At 44.6% G+C, this 18,939-nt stretch overlaps 1 protein-coding gene across 1 annotated transcript in view; it reads left to right on the forward strand.

Annotated features, from left to right (window-relative positions):
- The window catches only part of LOC112253481 (neural-cadherin-like), a 107,678-nt gene extending 90,535 nt beyond the window's left edge, over positions 1–17,143 (forward strand). Inside the window, exons 29-33 of the mRNA XM_042322757.1 lie at positions 159–423; positions 1,278–1,467; positions 5,669–5,919; positions 15,119–15,273; positions 15,996–17,143. Coding sequence (XP_042178691.1) covers positions 159–423; positions 1,278–1,467; positions 5,669–5,919; positions 15,119–15,273; positions 15,996–16,649 — 1,515 coding nt within the window. The 3' untranslated portion in view covers positions 16,650–17,143. The remainder of the gene's footprint in view (positions 1–158; positions 424–1,277; positions 1,468–5,668; positions 5,920–15,118; positions 15,274–15,995) is intronic.
- Positions 17,144–18,939: the final 1,796 nt, after the last annotated feature.

An 18,939-nucleotide genomic window follows, 5' to 3' on the forward strand; every position in this document is an offset into this window, starting at 1 on the left:
CCAAAGAGGTTTTAAGTAATGTCCGTGTCAGTTTTGTAAAGTTTAAATATTAAATACAATGGTCTTAATTGAATGTTTGACATTTTAATGGTGCGATCTGTGATTTTTACAGCGGTTTTGATTCATTTCAATTGATTGATATGCACTGTATATTTCAGGTGTTTCAGGGGCTACTGGCTGTCTTTTACAACCTGGGTGACAGACTCTACAACCTCACCCTGCCCTTCCAACGCCTTGACAATGGAGAATGGCACGAGGTGGAGCTGGATCGACATGGCAAAGAGTTCACCCTTCGATTGGATGGTGGCGGCGGGAGGCAAGAGGTCACAGCCGCTCCTGGGCAGAGTCAGGAGATAGTCATCGATCAAACAGTGGTGATGCTGGGAAACTCTTTCCCTTCAGGAAACAACCACAGCTTCCTAGGTATAGTGCTGGTACTGCCATCTGGTACTGCCCCCTGGTACTGACCACAAATATTATCCGTCTAACTTCCCACTAGTTGTTACTGCCAGAGGATCACGAGGGAAGATAAATGATTGGACGAAAGTGGTATAAAATCATGTAGTACCTGCATGTGATTGGCAACACAAGACTGATGCACCATTGTGTTTCACACTTCTAAATCACTGAGGTGAATGATTCCTTAGCTACCACCGCCTTCCTATCTCAAATGGTTTTAGATCTAGACTCTGAGGAGGTCGGCTATGGATTTGGGAGGCAGATGAAGTGTGAAGGACTTGATTCAGGAGCAGGGATGAGTCTGTATATATGATTCAGGAGCAGGGAGGTGTCTGTATAAATGATTCAGGAGCAGGGAGGTGTCTGTATAAATGATTCAGGAGCAGGGAGGTGTCTGTATAAATGATTCAGGAGCAGGGAGGTGTCAGTATAAATGATTCAGGAGCAGGGAGGTGTCTGTATAAATGATTCAGGAGCAGGGAGGTGTCAGTATAAATGATTCAGGAGCAGGGAGGTGTCAGTATAAATGATTCAGGAGCAGGGAGGTGTCTGTATAAATGATTCAGGAGCAGGGAGGTGTCTGTATAAATGATGTGTTACACATCCTTCCCAGAGGATGGCGAGACAACCAAACAAAGTAAATATCCTCTGAATCAAAGGGCTGCACTGACAGCTAAGCCCTGGGGGGTGTGTGTGTGTTTCCATCGCTTCATGAAACTTACTTTAAAGGTTTTGCCTCAGGCCTAGTGTGTATGTCTCTGAATGTCACTATATTGCTGTGTCTCATCTCTCTTTCCCTCTCTGTGTTTTTCCATCAGGGTGTCTGCGAGACCTGAGGCTGAACGGGAGGCCCATGCCCATGGCAAAGCAGCCCTCCGTGGGCTCCAAGGGCCTCCAGGTGGTCACATCCCAGGGGGTCTCCCCAGGTTGCCCCTCAGACGCCTGCAGGAAACACCAGTGCTATCCCCCCTTCATATGTGTGGACCTCTGGAGGAAACACGAGTGCAGGTACATAAATGATTGCAGGAAATCTTGTCAGGAAAAACTCTGGGCCCTAGGCTATAAGCTATAATGGCGTTGTAATGGGGCTGAAGGGAATAGCGGCTGTTTTTTTGGGCCCCTGACCAATTCTGCTATTTTGTGTCTTTTTTTTGCTCTGATCTTATCTGTTTTGAAACATAATGTTTCCACCATTGTTTCCTATGACTGAAAAAAGCTTCTGGACATCAGCTGTCAATAACCTCGATTTGGACAAGGACTTCTACTTCAATGAGTTGGAGGAGAAAGACATATTGATTATCCTGAACCAGGCTGAAATCCCTGACACTCAAATAAGAAAGAGACGGTGCTATAGAGGCCGATTTGCAGGACAACTGACAAGACTGAAATCCGCTTGACCTCATTTCTACCAGCATATCACCTATGCCACTAGAGGCAAAAAAAACTCTAGATCACCTTAACTCCACACACAGAGACGCATATAAAACTCTCCCTCACCATCCATTTGGCAAATCTGACCATAGCTCTATCCTCCTGATTCCTGCTTACAAGTAAAAACTTAAAACAGGAAATACCAGTGACGCGCTCAACATGGAAGTGGTCCGATGACCAGACTGGAATATGTTCCGGGATTCATAGGATTCATCCGATGGCATTGAAGAGTTTACCACATCAGTCACCGGCTTCATTAATAAGGACCAAGATTGAATCCTACTACATCGGCTCTGATGCCCGTCAGATGTGTCAGGGCTTGCGAACTATCATGGATTATAACAGGAAACCCAACCGTGACTGGTCCAGTGACGCTGGCCTACCAGAAGAGCTAAATAGCTCCTATGCTTGCTTTGAGGCTAGAACACTAGCTGTTCTGGACAACTGTTTGATCAAGCTCTCTGTAGCCGATGTGAATAAGACATGAACACAGGTTAACATAACATTCGCAATGCCGCAGGGCCAGACGGATTACTGGGATGCCTACTCAGAGCAGGCGCTGACCAGCTCGCAAGTGTCTTCACTGACATTTTCAACCGCTCCCTGACCCAGTCTGTAATACCTACATGTTTCAAGCAGACCACTATAGTCCCTGCACCCAAGGTAACCTGTCTAAATGACTATCGTCCCATAGCACTCACGTCTGTAGCCATGAAATGCTTTGAAATGCTGATCGGTGGTCATGGCTCATATCAACAGCATCATCCAAGATACCCTGGACACACTCCAATTCGCATACTGCCCCAAGAGATCCACAGGTGACGCAATCTCTATTACATGCCACAGTGCCCTTCCCCATGTGGACAAAAGGAAGACCTACGTGAGAATGCTGTTCATTTACTAGAGCTCACCGTTCAAAACCATAGTCCCCTCCAAGCTCAACACTAAACTAAGGACCTCCCTGCTCCTGAAACAGAGGACCCTCTCTCTGGATTGTTTCAGAACTTCCTGACGGGCCACCTCAGGTGGTGAGGATAGGCAACAGCACATCCACCACGCTGACGCTCAACACGGGGGACCATCAGGGGTGCGTGCTTAGTCCCCTCCTGTACTCCCTTTTCACCCATGAATGCGTGGCCACGTACCACTCCAACACCATTATTAAGTTTGCTGACAACCAAACGGTGGTAGGCCTGATTACCGATGACTATGAGCCAGCCTACAAGGAAGAGGTCAGAGAACTGGAAGTGTGGTGCCAGGACAACAGCCTCTCCCACAACGTCGGCAAGACAAAGGAGCTGATCATGGATTACAGGAAATGGAGGGCTGAGCACAGCCCCATACACATCGACGGGGCTGTAGTGAAGCAGGTCAAGCTTCAAGTTCCTCTGTGTCCACATCAGTAAGGAATTATCATGGTCCAAACACACCAACACAGTCATGAAGAGGGCACGACAATGCACATTACTCCCCATGAGGCTGCACCATTGAGAGCATCTTGACTGGCTGCACCACCACTTGGTATGGCAACTGCTTGGCATCCGACCATAAGACGCTGCAGAGGATAGTGCGTACAGCCCAGTACATCACTGGGGTCGAGCTCCCTGCCATCCAGGACTTCTATACCAGGCGGTGTCAGAGGAAGGAAGACATTCATTCAGTCACGAGCATTACTGAGGTCAGGCACTGATTTTGGGAGATTAGGCCTGGCTCACAGTCGGCATTCTAATTCATCCCAAAGGTGTTTGATGGGGTTGAGGTCAGGACTCTGTGCAGGCCAGTCAAGTTCTTCTTTGCCGATCTCGACAAACAACTTTTGTATGGACCTTGCTTTGTGCACGGGAGCATTGTCATGCTGAAACAGGAAAGGGGCCTTCCCCAAACTGTTGCCACAAAGTTGGAAGCACAGCATTGTCTAGAATGTCATTGTATGCTGTAGTGTTAAGATTTCCCTTCCCCAGAACTAAAGGGCCTAGCCCAAACCATGAAAAACAGCCCCAGACCATTATTCCTCCTCCACCAAACTTTACAGTTGGCACTATGCATTCGGGCAGGTAGCGCTCTCCTGGCATTCGCCAAACCCAGATTTGTCCGTTGGACTGCCAGATGGTGAAGCATGAGTCATCACTCCAGATAACGTATTTCCACTGCTCCTAAGTACAATGCAGCAAGCTTTACACCACTCCAGACGATGCTTGACATTGAGCATGGTGAACTCAGGCTTGTGTACGGCTGCTCGGCCATGGAAACCCATTTCATGAAGCTCCCAATGAATAGCTGACGTTGCTTCCAGAGGCAGTTTGGAACTCGTAGTGAGTGTTGTAACTGAAGACAGACTATTTCTATGCACTACACACTTCGTGTGCTTGTGTGGCCTCCCACTTCGTGGCTGAGCCGTTGTTGATCCTAGATGTTTCCACTTCAAAATAACAGTAGACAGGGGCAGCTCTAGCAGGGAAGAAATTTGACAAACTGACTTGTTGGAAAGTTGGCATCCTATGACGGTGCCACGTTGAAAGTCACTGAGTTCTTCAGTAAGGACATTCTACTGTCAATGTTGATGAATGGAGATTGCGTGGCTGTGTGCTCAATTTTATACACCTGTCAGCATGGGGTGCGGCTGAAATAGCCAAATCCACTAATTTGAAAGGGTGTCCATGTAAGGGTGTCAATATACTATATAGCCAAGTTATCATTACTCTGTGTATTTAATCTCTGCATTGTTGGGAAGGGCCCTTAAGTAAACAATTCACTGTTAGTCTACACCTGTTGATTCAGAATTATATGACAAATACAATTTCCAAAGCTTTCGCAGCATTAAGATCATCGTAATAACCTTCTAACGATGTATCTTTGGTAGCCAAGGTGTTTCCCAAAGCCTTCGTTCAAGACCATATAGCCAAAGCGCATCGTTAACATCACTTTATTCACTGAAAATCTTGGCTAAACAGAGAATCAAGATGTCTGACTGATAATCTGCCTGTCTGTGGTTGCCTATAAACTCAGAACAAACTTAACTAAAAATAAAACGTTTCCAATGTATTTGCAATTGTTACAAACAAGTGAAGGATAAAAAATGTCTGATTTTTTTTGCCTCAATGTGTTTCATGATGTGTGACAACATGTGCGCAATGATGTGCCCAATCTATGATTTCATACATAAATATTTGGTACGAGTAATAAGCTGCCTCAATAGCCTATTTGCAGCCGTAGGTGGTAATATATCGTCATCAGTTTTGTGGAATAATTCTAATGTTAAGGTAAGATTTGGATGGAGAATACTTATTCAAGAACAGGGCTGCTTTTCTTTAGATCCTATCAGTATCGACACATGGCCTAACAACGCACTTAGCGAACACGCCCCCCCCACCTGCAATGACTCATCTCTTTTGAGAATCCTTGTGGTGTGCCAACCTGAGTAAATAAAGCTAACCGTAGTGACAGGGAGTGTCTAGGCTGCAGCGTCTTTAAACTCCCCTGGACTCCAGTGTTTCCTGTCATCCCTAGCTGGGATCAGAGCATGTGAAACATCTCTGAGGCCTTTCATCACCATGGGATGTCCACTCGGGGTACTTAGTAGCCAGTTTCCACATCATCTCCCGACGTCCTCAGACATAGTTGAACGTCGAATACTGACTTGTATCACGGGTGACCTGGCTGAGAGTTTCACAGTGCCAGGACAGCTATTCCTATCCCTTATAACTATAAGTTATTTCCATCCAGATCAGGTGAATGAATCACACTCTCCACAACCTCTTCCTTATTTGCATCCCCACAGGTGCCCCCCTGGTCACATGACGAAGGAGAATGACTCGAGCAAAGTGTGTGTCTACACGCTGTGCGTCAGCAGGCCCTGTCGCCACGGCACCTGTGTGGCCCACTCGCCTGCCAAGTACTCGTGTCACTGCTCCGAGGGCTACCGTGGGCGCCACTGTGAGGTCTCTCTGACGCTCTACCACAACAACGACAACAATACTCTGAGCCTCAGCTCTGCGTTTGCCATCAGTATCTGTGTCCTGGCCTTCCTAGGTAACTATATTGACTACTTTGTCTACTACCTGTGGTGAAAATGCCATCTTTCACCTTTACTCTCTGATTTGGTTTGATCTGGCTTTGGTTGTGGGTGGGTGTTCACAAATCTTCACTGAGTGTACAAGCCATTAGAAACAACATTTCCATGACATAATCCCTTATTGATGGTAACTGGTAAATTCACTTAAATCAGTGTAGATGAAGGGGAGGAGACAGTTTTAAAGAAGGATTTTTAAGTCTTGAGACAATTGAGACATGGACTGTGTATGTGTGCCATTCAGAGGGTGAATGTGCAAGACAAAATATTGAAGTGCTCTTGAACAGGGTATGGTAGTAGGTGCCAGGTGCACTGGTTTGAGTGTGTCAAGAACTGCAACACTGCTGGGTTTTTCACGCCCAACAGTTTCCTGTGTGTATCAAGAATGACCCACTACCCAAAGGACATCCAGCCAACATGACACAACTGTGGCAAGCATTGGAGTCAACAGGGGCCAGCATCCCTGTGGGATTTTTAGGGAGAGTTTGAAATTGCGATAATTTGCTCTGGACAACGGCATTTCATGGCTAATGACGTGTTGATATGCTATCTGGGGGGCCGACCTCCAACCATGTTTTTATTTTTGAGTGGTTGGGGGGCCCCGGGGTTGTGTGCTACGCCAGAGATTTTAACCCAATAATGGTTGAATTGAAGAGGTTTAAGCTGCCTATCAATCATTGTTTTTGCAACCAGTGGACAGCTAGAGAAAAATGTGCTCTCGCAACAGCTATATAGTGCGGATCCAGCCTATGTAATAAAAGTTTGAGGCAGTTCCTCCCTTCTAAACTCGATGGTATTGTACTCCATACTGTCAAAAGGGAGTTTGATTTAAGGCCACGAGTGGTGTTTTTATTGCTCAATCTAATTCATGCTGATTAAAAAACATGTATCCATATGCCTAACCTCATGCACCATAGACTTAAACAGCTGAAAATGATCAATATTTTAAAGTGTTACCAACAAAAAAGTAAACAATAGGCCAATAACAAATGTAGCATATAACAGACATTTTTTTTTAGATGCAAACTGTACTTTTCGTTAATGCTCAAAGCATGCCATTCCACGAGAGCAACATTTATTTTTCAACTCAAAGCAATTAGCCCAATCAGTCCTCCATGACAACAAAATCATAATCAGTAATAAGTCCTTCGTTTTGTGGTTATTCTCAGGTAAAACAATTTGGCTAATCTATATTCCCATATTTCCATTTATTTTTCTTGAAGATCAAGAGGCATTAAATTAATTGTAATGACTGGAAATCTGACAGACTGGTTTTTAATGTAAAGATAGAGCCTAATCATATTATTATATGTAGTAGAAAGCAATGGGTTAGAACAAGCCTACATAACCAACCCATAAAGTAAAATGCAACATGAATTTATGGGTAATTCAAAAGTGATGTTACTGATTACAATTTTGGACAGGTAACTAGTAACTACAATGATTATATTTAGAAAGTAACCTACCCAACCTGGCTAGGTGAGGTGTGTCTACCAGGGGAGGCTGGTGAGAGAGCTATAGGAGGACAGGCTCATTGTAATGGCTGGAGTGGAGTAAATGGAACAGTATCAAACACATCCATCATATGGAAACCACATGTTTGACTCCATTCCATTTATTCCATTCCAGCCATTACAATGAGCCCATCCTCCTATAGCTCTTCTCTACAGCCTCCTCTGGTGTCTACCTGGTAATAGGTTCTTGCAGTACCCAAAACCATCTGTGATTTTATTTGGCCATGGGGAAAGAGCTACTGCGTAAATACTGCAATGTGGATTTGATGGAATTGATCCCCAAGTGTTCTTAGTATGGATCTCAGGAGCTGTGAGTGGCCTCAGTCAATGGGGCTGCATGGGTCCTGGCTAGAAACATAGATTTTGATAACTCTATGAGCCACAATAAAACACCCAAAGCTTTCGCTGAGTTACAGTTCAAAAAGTTTGGGGAACCCTCAGTCATGGCCGCCTGTAGTTTGTCTTTCTTGATGTTCGTGATGTGAATTCAGACTATTATTTGTCATCCTCCTTTCCCTTACTCTTTTTATCTCGTCTGTTTGTCATTCCAGTCCTGTTACGTCCGTTTATGTCTGTTTTGATCTCCCTCTGTATTTCTTTGTCATTTACTTTCTCCTACTGTTTTCATCTAACCTAAATGTGTCCATGTTTGCTGCTGACACATAGTAAGGTGTGTTGGTGTGTCCAGTGCAGCGGGCCATCTCTCCACTTGTATACAGTTTATGAGTCTCTCTGTCAAAAACAGGGTTATAAATTGGTCTGACGCTTCAACACACAGTCTCTGCTACCTCTATAACTGATTCAACAACACAATACCTCCCCGGGGCATGTGGCTGGTGTATTGCAACAGCCACATGAGGTACAGATCAAGTGCTATACTTCAATATTTGATATGATAATTACAAAGATAACAAACGGAGGCCTTGGCATCACTCACGGACATTCATTTGTTGAATATGTAAATGAAACTGCATGTTGCAGTCATCTAATGTACCTAGTAGTTACTCTAGTTCCTGGAATTTATCACCTGCACTCGAACTTTTGACCTTTTGAATTAGGCGAATTCCTGAATATATCAAAATGGAAATGGGAGGTCACCAAGAGTTTACATGAACTTTTCTTGAAACATCTCTGTGATGGGAAATACAGTTCAGTAGCGAGCAACACCTTCTGTCTCTAGCATGACTCAGGCTACAGTTCTTAGACTGGACTGGGCTGTAACCGGATACTGCGGTTAGAGGTCATTTGATAACTGTTCAGGTTTTAAGTTGTTCTCCTACTTTAAGTCCTAACTGAGGGAGCGAGTCAGCATCAGACAAGGCTTGTTGGAGATGACAGAGTTGTCTGTGTGTGTGTGCCCGCGCGCAAGTGACAAACAAACGCCTGGACAAAAAGTCACAGACAACACACATCCCCCACAACACACTGAGGCGGGCTGATGGCCTGCTGCTTAATTCAACTGGAACTCTCCGTCTTTTCTCCTCTGCCTCAAACTCCAATAAAAGTTTAAGTGATCATCCATAATTCAGATTTACATAACCCCTCACAGACTGGCTGATTGCCAAGTTCAACATGTGCCACTGACAGAACCAGAGACAGGCAAAATTTGCCATCTAAGTATGCTTCATTAGGCCTGTTGAATGGGTTTCAAATTCAGCACTGAAAAGCTTTATTGTCCATTACATTGACATTTTTACTGTGTGTCGTTGGATTTGATATTCAATGAAGAGGACATTTCCTTTCCAAATAGAATGGAGGTAAATAGTTGTTAAAGTGACTGTATTTTTGAACTAGAACATACTTTTCTTAATAAAACCTCACAGCATTTCCCTTCTCTCATCTGTCTTTGTCTTGTCCTTTGTTTCTCTTTTTATATTTTCCCTCCATGTTATATGTTGTGTAATAACCTTTACTTTCAGACATGCATCAACAATGTCATCATACATTTTTCCATCTACACTGAGTGTACAAGATATAAAAAACGCCTTCCTAATATTGAGTTGCACCCACTTTTGCCCTCAGAACAGCCTTAATTTGGCAGGGCATGGACTCTACAAGGTGTCGGAAGTGTTCCACAGGGATGCTGGTCCATGTTGACTACAATGCTTCCCACAGTTGTGTCAAGTTGGCTGGATGTCCTTTTGGTGGTGGACCATTGTTGATACACACAGGACACTATTGAGCGTGAAAAACCCAGCAGTATTGCAGTTCTTGACACAAACCAGTGCACCTGGCAGCTACTACCATACCCTGTTCAAAGGCAGTTAAATCTTTTGTCTGTAGCCAATAAATATTTTGAAATGCTCACGTCTGTAGTCATGAAATGCTTTGAAAGGCTTGTCATGGCTCACATCAACACCATTATCCCAGAAAATCTAGACTCACTCCAATTTGCATACCGCACCAACAGAGCCACAGATGATGCAATCTCTATTGCACTCCACACTGCCCTTTCCCACCTGGACAAAAGGAACACTTATGTGAGAATGCTGTTCATTGACTACAACTCAGCGTTCAACACCATAGTGCCCTCAAAGCTCATCAATAAACTAAGGACCCTGGGACTAAACACCTCCCTCTGCAACTAGATCCTGGACTTGCTGATGGGCTGCCCCCAGGTGGTAAGGGTAGGTAACAACACATCCGCCACACTGAACACGAACATGGGGGCTCCTCAGGGGTGCGTGCTCAGTCCCCTCCTGTGCTCCCTGTTCACTCATGACTGCACAGCCAGGCACGACTCCAACACCATCATTACATTTGCTGATGACACAACAGTGGTAGGCCTGATCACCAACAATGATGAGACAGCCTATAGGGAGCAAGTCAGACACCTGACCATGTGGTGCCAGGACAACAACCTCTCCCTCAATGTGAGCAAGACAAAAGAGATGATTGTGGACTACAGGAAAAAGAGAACCGAGCACGCCCCCATTCTCATCGACGGGGCTGCAGAGGAGCAGGTTGAGAGTTTCAAGTTCCTTGGCGTCCACATCACCAACAAACTAACACACAATGACACATTGACTCTGTACCGGTACCCCCTGTATATAGCCCCACTATTGTTTTTTACTGCTGCTCTTTAATTATTTGTCGTTCTATCTCTTACTTCTTTTGGGGGTATTTTCTTAAAACTGCATTGTTGGTTAAGGGCTTGTAAGTAAGCATTTCACTGTTGTATTTGGCACGTGTCAAATACAATTTAATTTGATTTCAAATCAAATCAAATCAAATGTATTTATATAGCCCTTCGTACATCAGCTGATATCTCAAAGTGCTGTACAGAAACCCAGCCTAAAACCCCAAACAGCAAGCAATGCAGGTGTAGAAGCACGGTGGCTAGGAAAAACTCCCTAGAAAGGCCAAAACCTAGGAAGAAACCTAGAGAGGAACCAGGCTATGTGGGGTGGCCAGTCCTCTTCTGGCTGTGCCGGGTGGAGATTGTAACAGAACATGGCCAAGATGTTCAAATGTTCATAAATGACCAGCATGGTCAAATAATAATAATCACAGGCAGAACAGTTGAAACTGGAGCAGCAGCACAGCCAGGTGGACTAGGGACAGCAAGGAGTCATCATGTCAGGTAGTCCTGAGGCATGGTCCTAGGGCTCAGGTCATCTGAGAGAGAGAAAGAAAGAGAGAAAGAGAGAATTAGAAAGAGCATACTTAAATTCACACAGGACACCGGATAGGACAGGAGAAGTACTCCAGATATAACAAACTGACCCTAGCCCCCCGACACATAAACTACTGCAGCATTAATACTGGAGATTGAGACAGGAGGGGTCAGGAGACACTGTGGCTCCATCCGAGGACACCCCCGGACAGGGCCAAACAGGAAGGATATAACCCCACTCACTTTGCCAAAGCACAGCCCCCACACCACTAGAGGGATATCTTCAACCACCAACTTACCATCCTGAGACGAGGCCGAGTATAGCCCACAAAGTTCTCCGCCACGGCACAACCCAAGGGGGGGCGCCAACCCAGACAGGAAGATCACATCAGTGACTCAACCCACTTAAGTGACGCACCCATCCTAGGGATGGTATGAAAGAGCCCTAGTAAGCCAGTGACTCAGCCCCTCAGATTTGAATGGCACACATACCAAATCCATGTCTCAATTGTCTCAAGGCTTAAGAATCCTTCTTTAAACATTTAACCTAACATCCCAAGAACCTCATGGTTGGTGGTGAACCTCAAAGCAGCATCATGGAGGATGGATAGGAGCTGTGTGTCTGTGTGTGTCTGCATGTTTAGAGATATAACAACACCAGCACTGCCACTGTCAGCTGTGTGTCTGAATGTTTACACATATAACAACACCAGCACTGCCACTGTCAGCTGTGTGTCTGTGTGTATCTGAATGTTTAGAGATATAACAACACCAGCACTGTCAGCTGTGTGTCTGTGTGTGTCTGAATGTTTACAGATATAACAACACCAGCACTGTCAGCTGTGTGTCTGTGTGTGTCTGAATGTTTACAGATATAACAACACCAGCACTGTCAGCTGTGTGTCTGTGTGTGTCTGAATGTTTACAGATATAACAACACCAGCACTGTCAGCTGTGTGTCTGTGTGTGTCTGAATGTTTACAGATATAACAACACCAGCACTGTCAGCTGTGTGTCTGTGTGTGTCTGAATGTTTACAGATATAACAACACCAGCACTGTCAGCTGTGTGTCTGTGTGTGTCTGAATGTTTACAGATATAACAACACCAGCACTGTCAGCTGTGTGTCTGTGTGTGTCTGAATGTTTACAGATATAACAACACCAGCACTGTCAGCTGTGTGTCTGTGTGTGTTTGAATGTTTAGAGATATAACAACACCAGCACTGTCAGCTGTGTGTCTGTGTGTGTCTGAATGTTTACAGATATAACAACACCAGCACTGTCAGCTGTGTGTCTGTGTGTGTTTGAATGTTTAGAGATATAACAACACCAGCACTGTCAGCTGTGTGTCTGTGTGTGTCTGAATGTTTACAGATATAACAACACCAGCACTGCCACTGTCAGCTGTGTGTCTGTGTGTGTCTGAATGTTTACAGATATAACAACACCAGCACTGCCACTGTCAGCTGTGTGTCTGTGTGTGTTTGAATGTTTAGAGATATAACAACACCAGCACTGTCAGCTGTGTGTCTGTGTGTGTCTGAATGTTTACAGATATAACAACACCAGCACTGTCAGCTGTGTGTCTGTGTGTGTTTGAATGTTTAGAGATATAACAACACCAGCACTGTCAGCTGTGTGTCTGTGTGTGTCTGAATGTTTACAGATATAACAACACCAGCACTGCCACTGTCAGCTGTGTGTCTGTGTGTCTGCATGCACACGCGTGTGTTTGTGTGGACACTTGTCTGTCATGTGTGTTTTTCCTTGTCTGTCCGTGTCTGTATCTGTGAATCCGCAAGCGTGTGTGTGTCACAGGATGGTGCTGAGGGGAGGAGGGGTCATAATAATGTTGAGAATAGAGTGAATGGTATTGAACACGTGTACTATTCCATGTATGCCGTTACAGCCATTACTATGAGCCGTCCTCCCCAATTAAGGTGCCACTGGCCGCCTGTGGCGTGTGTGTGTTCGTCCTTCTGTGTGCGTGTGTGTGTGTGTGTGTGTGTGTGTGTGTGTGTGTGTGTGTGTGTGTGTGTGTGTGTGTGTGTGTGAGTGCGTGCGTGCGTGCATGTGTGTGTGTTCGTCTGACTCTGTGTGTGTGATAAAGCACCACTGCTGGGCGTGTTGACTGATTGGCCCGTAGAGGTGTGTTTGATGTGAGGTTCAGGTGATTGGAGGTGTGTGTGGATAAAAAAGAAAATGGTAAGCACTGTGGAGGTGGTAATATTGTGGCTGAGGGGGGAGTTCTGAGTACTGCTGGGATCCCAGCTCATCTGGATTCCATCGTGTTTCTCTGGGTCTGTACGGCACAGTGGAGGGCATGCAGCAAGGTTAGCTGATCAATGGAACCTGACAATAAACCTACCTCCAGCACACACTGAGTAGGCATAGCTGGAGGTCTACCTTTTCCACATGTTGCAGTCGATGTTAGCTGGTTACAGATCTGTTTGTGCTCTCTTTCCAACTCCTATGGTCCTGTGGCCATTGTCATGCTACAATTACCATTGGCAAAGAGAGCACAAACCGATCTGGAACCAGGCTAAATCAAAGTTAGGAAGAGTCAGATAACATTCTGGTGCCTCATGATGGACCTGGATGATAGAAATATAATCATATAGAATATAAATATTTAACTACTTATGGGTGCCTTGAGTAGAGACAAATAATTCAAAGTCAAATTCCAGCCACAGACAGTGAGTAATTTTCAAGCCACAATCATATAAAATGTATTTTTGCTGATTTTGAAAACCTTTTCAGTTGAGTGACCTTGACGAGTGTCACATGTGTTCAGTAAACCATTACTTAAGTCCAATGTAACTGCTGCAATGCATCCCTCAATTATTAAATGGATGAGCCGATGCTTCCAATCAAAAGGCGATAGAAAACGTACCAGTTCTGATGCATCACCTTTAGAGTGAGAGATAAAAGCCGTGCAGGAGTCAAAAGAGACGCGGAGAGTGAAGGAAAGAATCACAAAGAGACTTAACAAGAATGAGCGAAAGATGGAGAGAATGAGACAGATAAAGAGAGGAGAAAGGAGGCGAGAGGGAGATGGCAGACAGTAGAAGAAATATTGGTGGAGATGAATGGATTTTAAAGGTCAGCACAGTATACTGTATAATTCAACACATAGATGTGATTGATGTCAGTGCTCTAGCAGCGTTCACACAATGCTATTACAACGTTCCTACAACACTCCCTCGATATTCCTGGGAGCTCTGGCCACAGTGGCTTTGGCTTGGACATGCAGAGAGTGTCGGTTTTTTGAAGAGAAGGGTAAGGGGTGTCGTCTTTGATATCGGATAGAAAATACAGGAGAACGTGGTGTCTCAGTCTCTGTTGCTTTGTCTTATAGCTCCGGGTCCTCATTAGTCTTGATAACGACAGACTAACTGGATTATTGCATAGAATAATGTGGTGGTAATTTACTCTGCCTATCCACAAGGATCATATGTGTTTGCTGTTAGTTTTTTTACAAAACAAGACCGGTTTAGTGCTATTGGGTATCCAATTTACTGTATGGGTGTATGTATGGTGGCCATTTTGGTGTCAGAAATATTTTCTAGAGCCTGGGGCTGGTCTAGTGGGCTGTGCTGCTGCCTGGCACATGCAGCACATATAACATACATGTTGGCGTGATATTGAATCCCACTGCCCCCAGTCTGTCCATCTATCTATGTATCTCTCTCCACCTTGCTCGAGGCCTATAAGTGGACTACAACAGATCTTTTTACACAGGCAGCCCAAATCTCTTCCCACTAATTGGTATTTTGACTAATCAGATTGACTAATAGCGCTGCATGAGTCAACGCAGCCAATTTGGTGCACAAAATGTGGCTATCTGGTTCTCTCCCCTCCAATCCAAGCCTCACTATCCATTTCATGTAATATCATTGCACACTGTGTCCCAGGACACTGCAATTTTTTATGTACATTTCTAACTGATAGAACATTGGGTGAAACCTTCTACCCCTCTCCCCCGGTCCGCTGCCCACCTCCCAACGTGCTCTCTGTCCCCGCCCAGTGCTGATGCTGGGCCTGTCCCTCTACTCCTGCTGGAGGAGACACAAGGGCCTGAAGGAGGGCATCTACCACGTATCTGCACACCACGGAGAATGGGAGGACATCCGAGAGAACGTGCTCAACTATGACGAGGAGGGTGGAGGGGAGCAGGACCAGGTACAGATACAGACTCTGAATCCCAATATGTCCTTCAACACAACTACCATTATCTCTCCATAACCTATGAGTCATAAGACCACTACAATATAGAATACAGTGGAATACAACTTGATCGATTCCCTTAGGGCAATTAGGATCACACCTCACAGACACAGGAGAAACCATACAAACCATAGATAAGCAAACGGTATCTAAACCAAGCAAGGCGTGGGAAGATTCACAGAGTCACAGTTCACATAGTGAGTGTTCGCCTGGCAGCTCTACCAAACCTGGTGGACTGGTGTTGGTAGAGGCTTGGAAATGAACACCAAAAGAACCATCCTAGTAGAATCATTTGGAAAATGATGTCAGAGACCAATACTCCTTAATAATGCCTGTATTTGCTTTAATAGCACTTTTCCCCCCACTGCAATTAGATAATTAATTACAAGGCCAATCAATGGGGCTGTTGCTGCCAACATTGCCACTTAGGCCTCATGCTTTTTTCTTAGGTAGAATAAAAAATCCTCTCCAGTCAAAAGCACAGCAGACTGGCATTTTTCATAGTCAAATATGATTATAAATTCAGGTCCTGCTGTTGAGTGTTTTCTTTTTCTATTAATCTCCTCGTTTTTATAAGCAGCTCATCTCTAATCAACTCTCTCTAATCTTCTTCATCTCTTTTTCCCTCTCTCTCTCTGTCTTTGTCTCTCCGTCTCTTTCTCTATCTCACTCTCCAGAATGCCTTCAACATGGTGGAGTTACAGAGGTCTCTGCGGCCCAGTCCAGCCCAGTCACTTTGGTACAGCTACCCACAATGCATCATACCCTCATCCTACCCTCAGACGACCAAGCCCCCAGACACGAAGAATGGGACCAAACCAAAAGGACCAAACGGACCCAAAAACGGCAGCACAGCAATCGCCCTGCGCCTGGCCCACCCTCCGTCCGGGTCAGCCACCCTCACCTCTCCCATTGCAATGCGGCGTTCCCACAAGTCCCTGTCTTTCTCCAGTCAGGACCTGGCCCGCTACCTGTGTGAGGTCATCAGGGACACAGACCACTCCATGGGGGACAACCCCGGCTACATGACCTCACTGCGTCCCCTGTCCAATAAGGCGCAGCGTGGCAGGCTGGCCGTGCGCTCGCTCAGCTCCCTCAGCGATGAAGGTCAGGGGTCGGTGGTTCGGGTTCATGGGGGTCAAGAGAGCCTGAAAGGTCAGAGATCCCAGAGCCCACGGCTGGACAGGCTCAAAGCCCTGCGAGCTGTTGCCAGTGAACTCAGAGTGGACGGTGCTGTGGACTCTGCTGCCGCCAAGAGCACAGAGGGACAGAAGGACAAAGTGAAGGATAGAGAGTGCAGGGCGCAGCCCAACTGTGAGAAGAGCGGATGAGACTGGAGTCAGAATACAGAAGATTGGAATTCACACTTGGATACTGAGTTCAAGGATATTGGGGAGAGGATGTTCAAAGGCAGCATCTCAAAAATTGGAAGTTGTGAAATGTTTATATTGATTAATCCAATGTGTTGGGGGAAAAACCAAAGGAGAAGAAATATTTAAGAAATGTACATTTCTGATTTGTAACCCCTTTGAAAAGTATTCTACGGGTGGATTGTGGGAAAGATGTGACGCTTTAACTTGATATCATATATTTTACAACCAATCTGGAAAAGTATAACCTTTTTCTTGGCAAATGCCCTGTATATACTCCATATGGAAAGCACCTTTTGACCATTTGGTAACACCAAAACTGCATTCATTTTGAACAGAAAGCCTCACAAAAACATATGTAAAAGAAGGCAAAAGTATTTGTTGATCATTATCGTAATATAAATTCTGTGAAAAAAAAAATGTTTGTTTTGATTGAATTCTAATAAATATCTTTGATAATATTTTAGTTATGAGATTGTTTCCTTAAAGAAATCAAAAAAGATTTGTGAATTCATGTTAGTGATAAACTAAGCCAATTACTATCTTTGAAGTTCTTTTTTTTATCAAATATTTTTTTTTCACCATCCCATTTTCTTTATCAAAAGCTATGCTGGGTAAATGCATGCCTGTATTCCTCAGCAAGTTAAGTACCTCAATACAGACTCTTTATGCTCCACCTCTTATTTACTGAATCATAACACTGTCTAAATATTATATGCTATTAAAACCCACTTGTCTAGACTGGAAAGTGTTTGGGTTGAGAACCAGGACCAGTATGTCCCAATATCTTGACTCTGACTACCTCAATCCCCTGCTTATTGTCTCTCAAACTGTTCAACCATGAACACGGGCTGTTGACCCGGGTTGGAAATTCAGCTGAAAAAGATGCTAGCATTGTTATAAAAGGAAGCTTAGAATCCAACACAACATGGATAAGGTAAGAACCCAGAAAACACAACCACCACACAACGTCACCTTCAATGTTGTGGGACTTAATGTGCCATCACCCCGAGGGTTTGAAAAGGAATCCAATGTCCAACATGTGACTCTAGCGGCTAGCAACAAGCTACAGTATATTAAAATATGATGATGATTATGATAATAGGGCGGCAGGTAGCCTAGTGGTTAGAGCGTTGTGCCAGTTACCGAAAGGTTGCTAGATCGAATCCCCGAGCTGACAAAGTAAAAATCTGTCGTTCTGCCCCTGAACAAGGCAGTTAACCCACAGTTCCTAGGCCGTCATTGTAAATACAAATTTGTTCTTAAGTGGCTTGCCTAGTTAAATAAATAAAATATTTTTAAAAATGATAATGATGAGTTCATTCCTGCTCCATAATTAATCATTCATGTCCTGTACCCAAACCTTGTTGACCCTTTGGAATCCTCTGAGATGCACTTAAAAAGTAAGTAGCTCCCGGCGGACTGACCTCTTTAATCCTCAATTGCCCTGCAGGACTTGAGTTAAAGGCGGTGGCAGTGGGGCTCATCGTAGGGGAAGGAAGTAGTGCTGCTTTCATAGAAATATAATTACTCAAATGGACCAAAGCCCCTCAGACCACAGCAATTTGACTGCACCCTCAGGAGTAACTCTAATTCTGTTACTTTTGTGCTGCTCTTGATAAGTGTACCAACCTGCTTAAAACAACAGGTTGTTTAGGGATGCATAAGATTTAGAGGAGGCCTTTCATCTGCCGTCTAGACATGGAACAAGTGCTTAGCCATGTCAGTGATGTCACACGTAATGAATGGCCTTGCTTTGAAGCACGCATAGACCCATAAGCCTTGGAGCCAGACAAATTATAAAAGCAGAATTCAGACGGAAATAGCGCCTTCAAGTTCAAACATCCCCAAGACTTATGTAGCTACAACATAAGCCTTGCTACTGTAACACATTGTAACCTCTATTTCTTTACCAAGCAAGCATCTCTGTCTTGAGCTCAGTCTTGAATATGCCTCTTACTATACCCCCATCTAGTGGTAACTTCTTAGAATGACATTTCCTCATAATTTGTTCTTCAACACATGCAGTTCTCCAATTGACCACTACACGGCAGTGCTAGTCCATAAACTAGACAGCCGGATCAGGAGCGAGTCTGTAAGAACAAAATATGTCTCCCCAAATGTTGAAGTTATGTATGTACAGAAAGACATGTCTAAACAAAAGTATATTTTTATATTTAAAGCCATCGCACCAGATCCAAATGGTTTCATTCCAAAGGTTTACGTCAACATAAATCCGTGGCGTTCCCGA

The sequence above is a fragment of the Oncorhynchus tshawytscha genome, linkage group LG06 (assembly GCF_018296145.1).
Source record: "Oncorhynchus tshawytscha isolate Ot180627B linkage group LG06, Otsh_v2.0, whole genome shotgun sequence".
NCBI classification, from domain to species: Eukaryota; Metazoa; Chordata; class Actinopteri; order Salmoniformes; family Salmonidae; genus Oncorhynchus; species Oncorhynchus tshawytscha.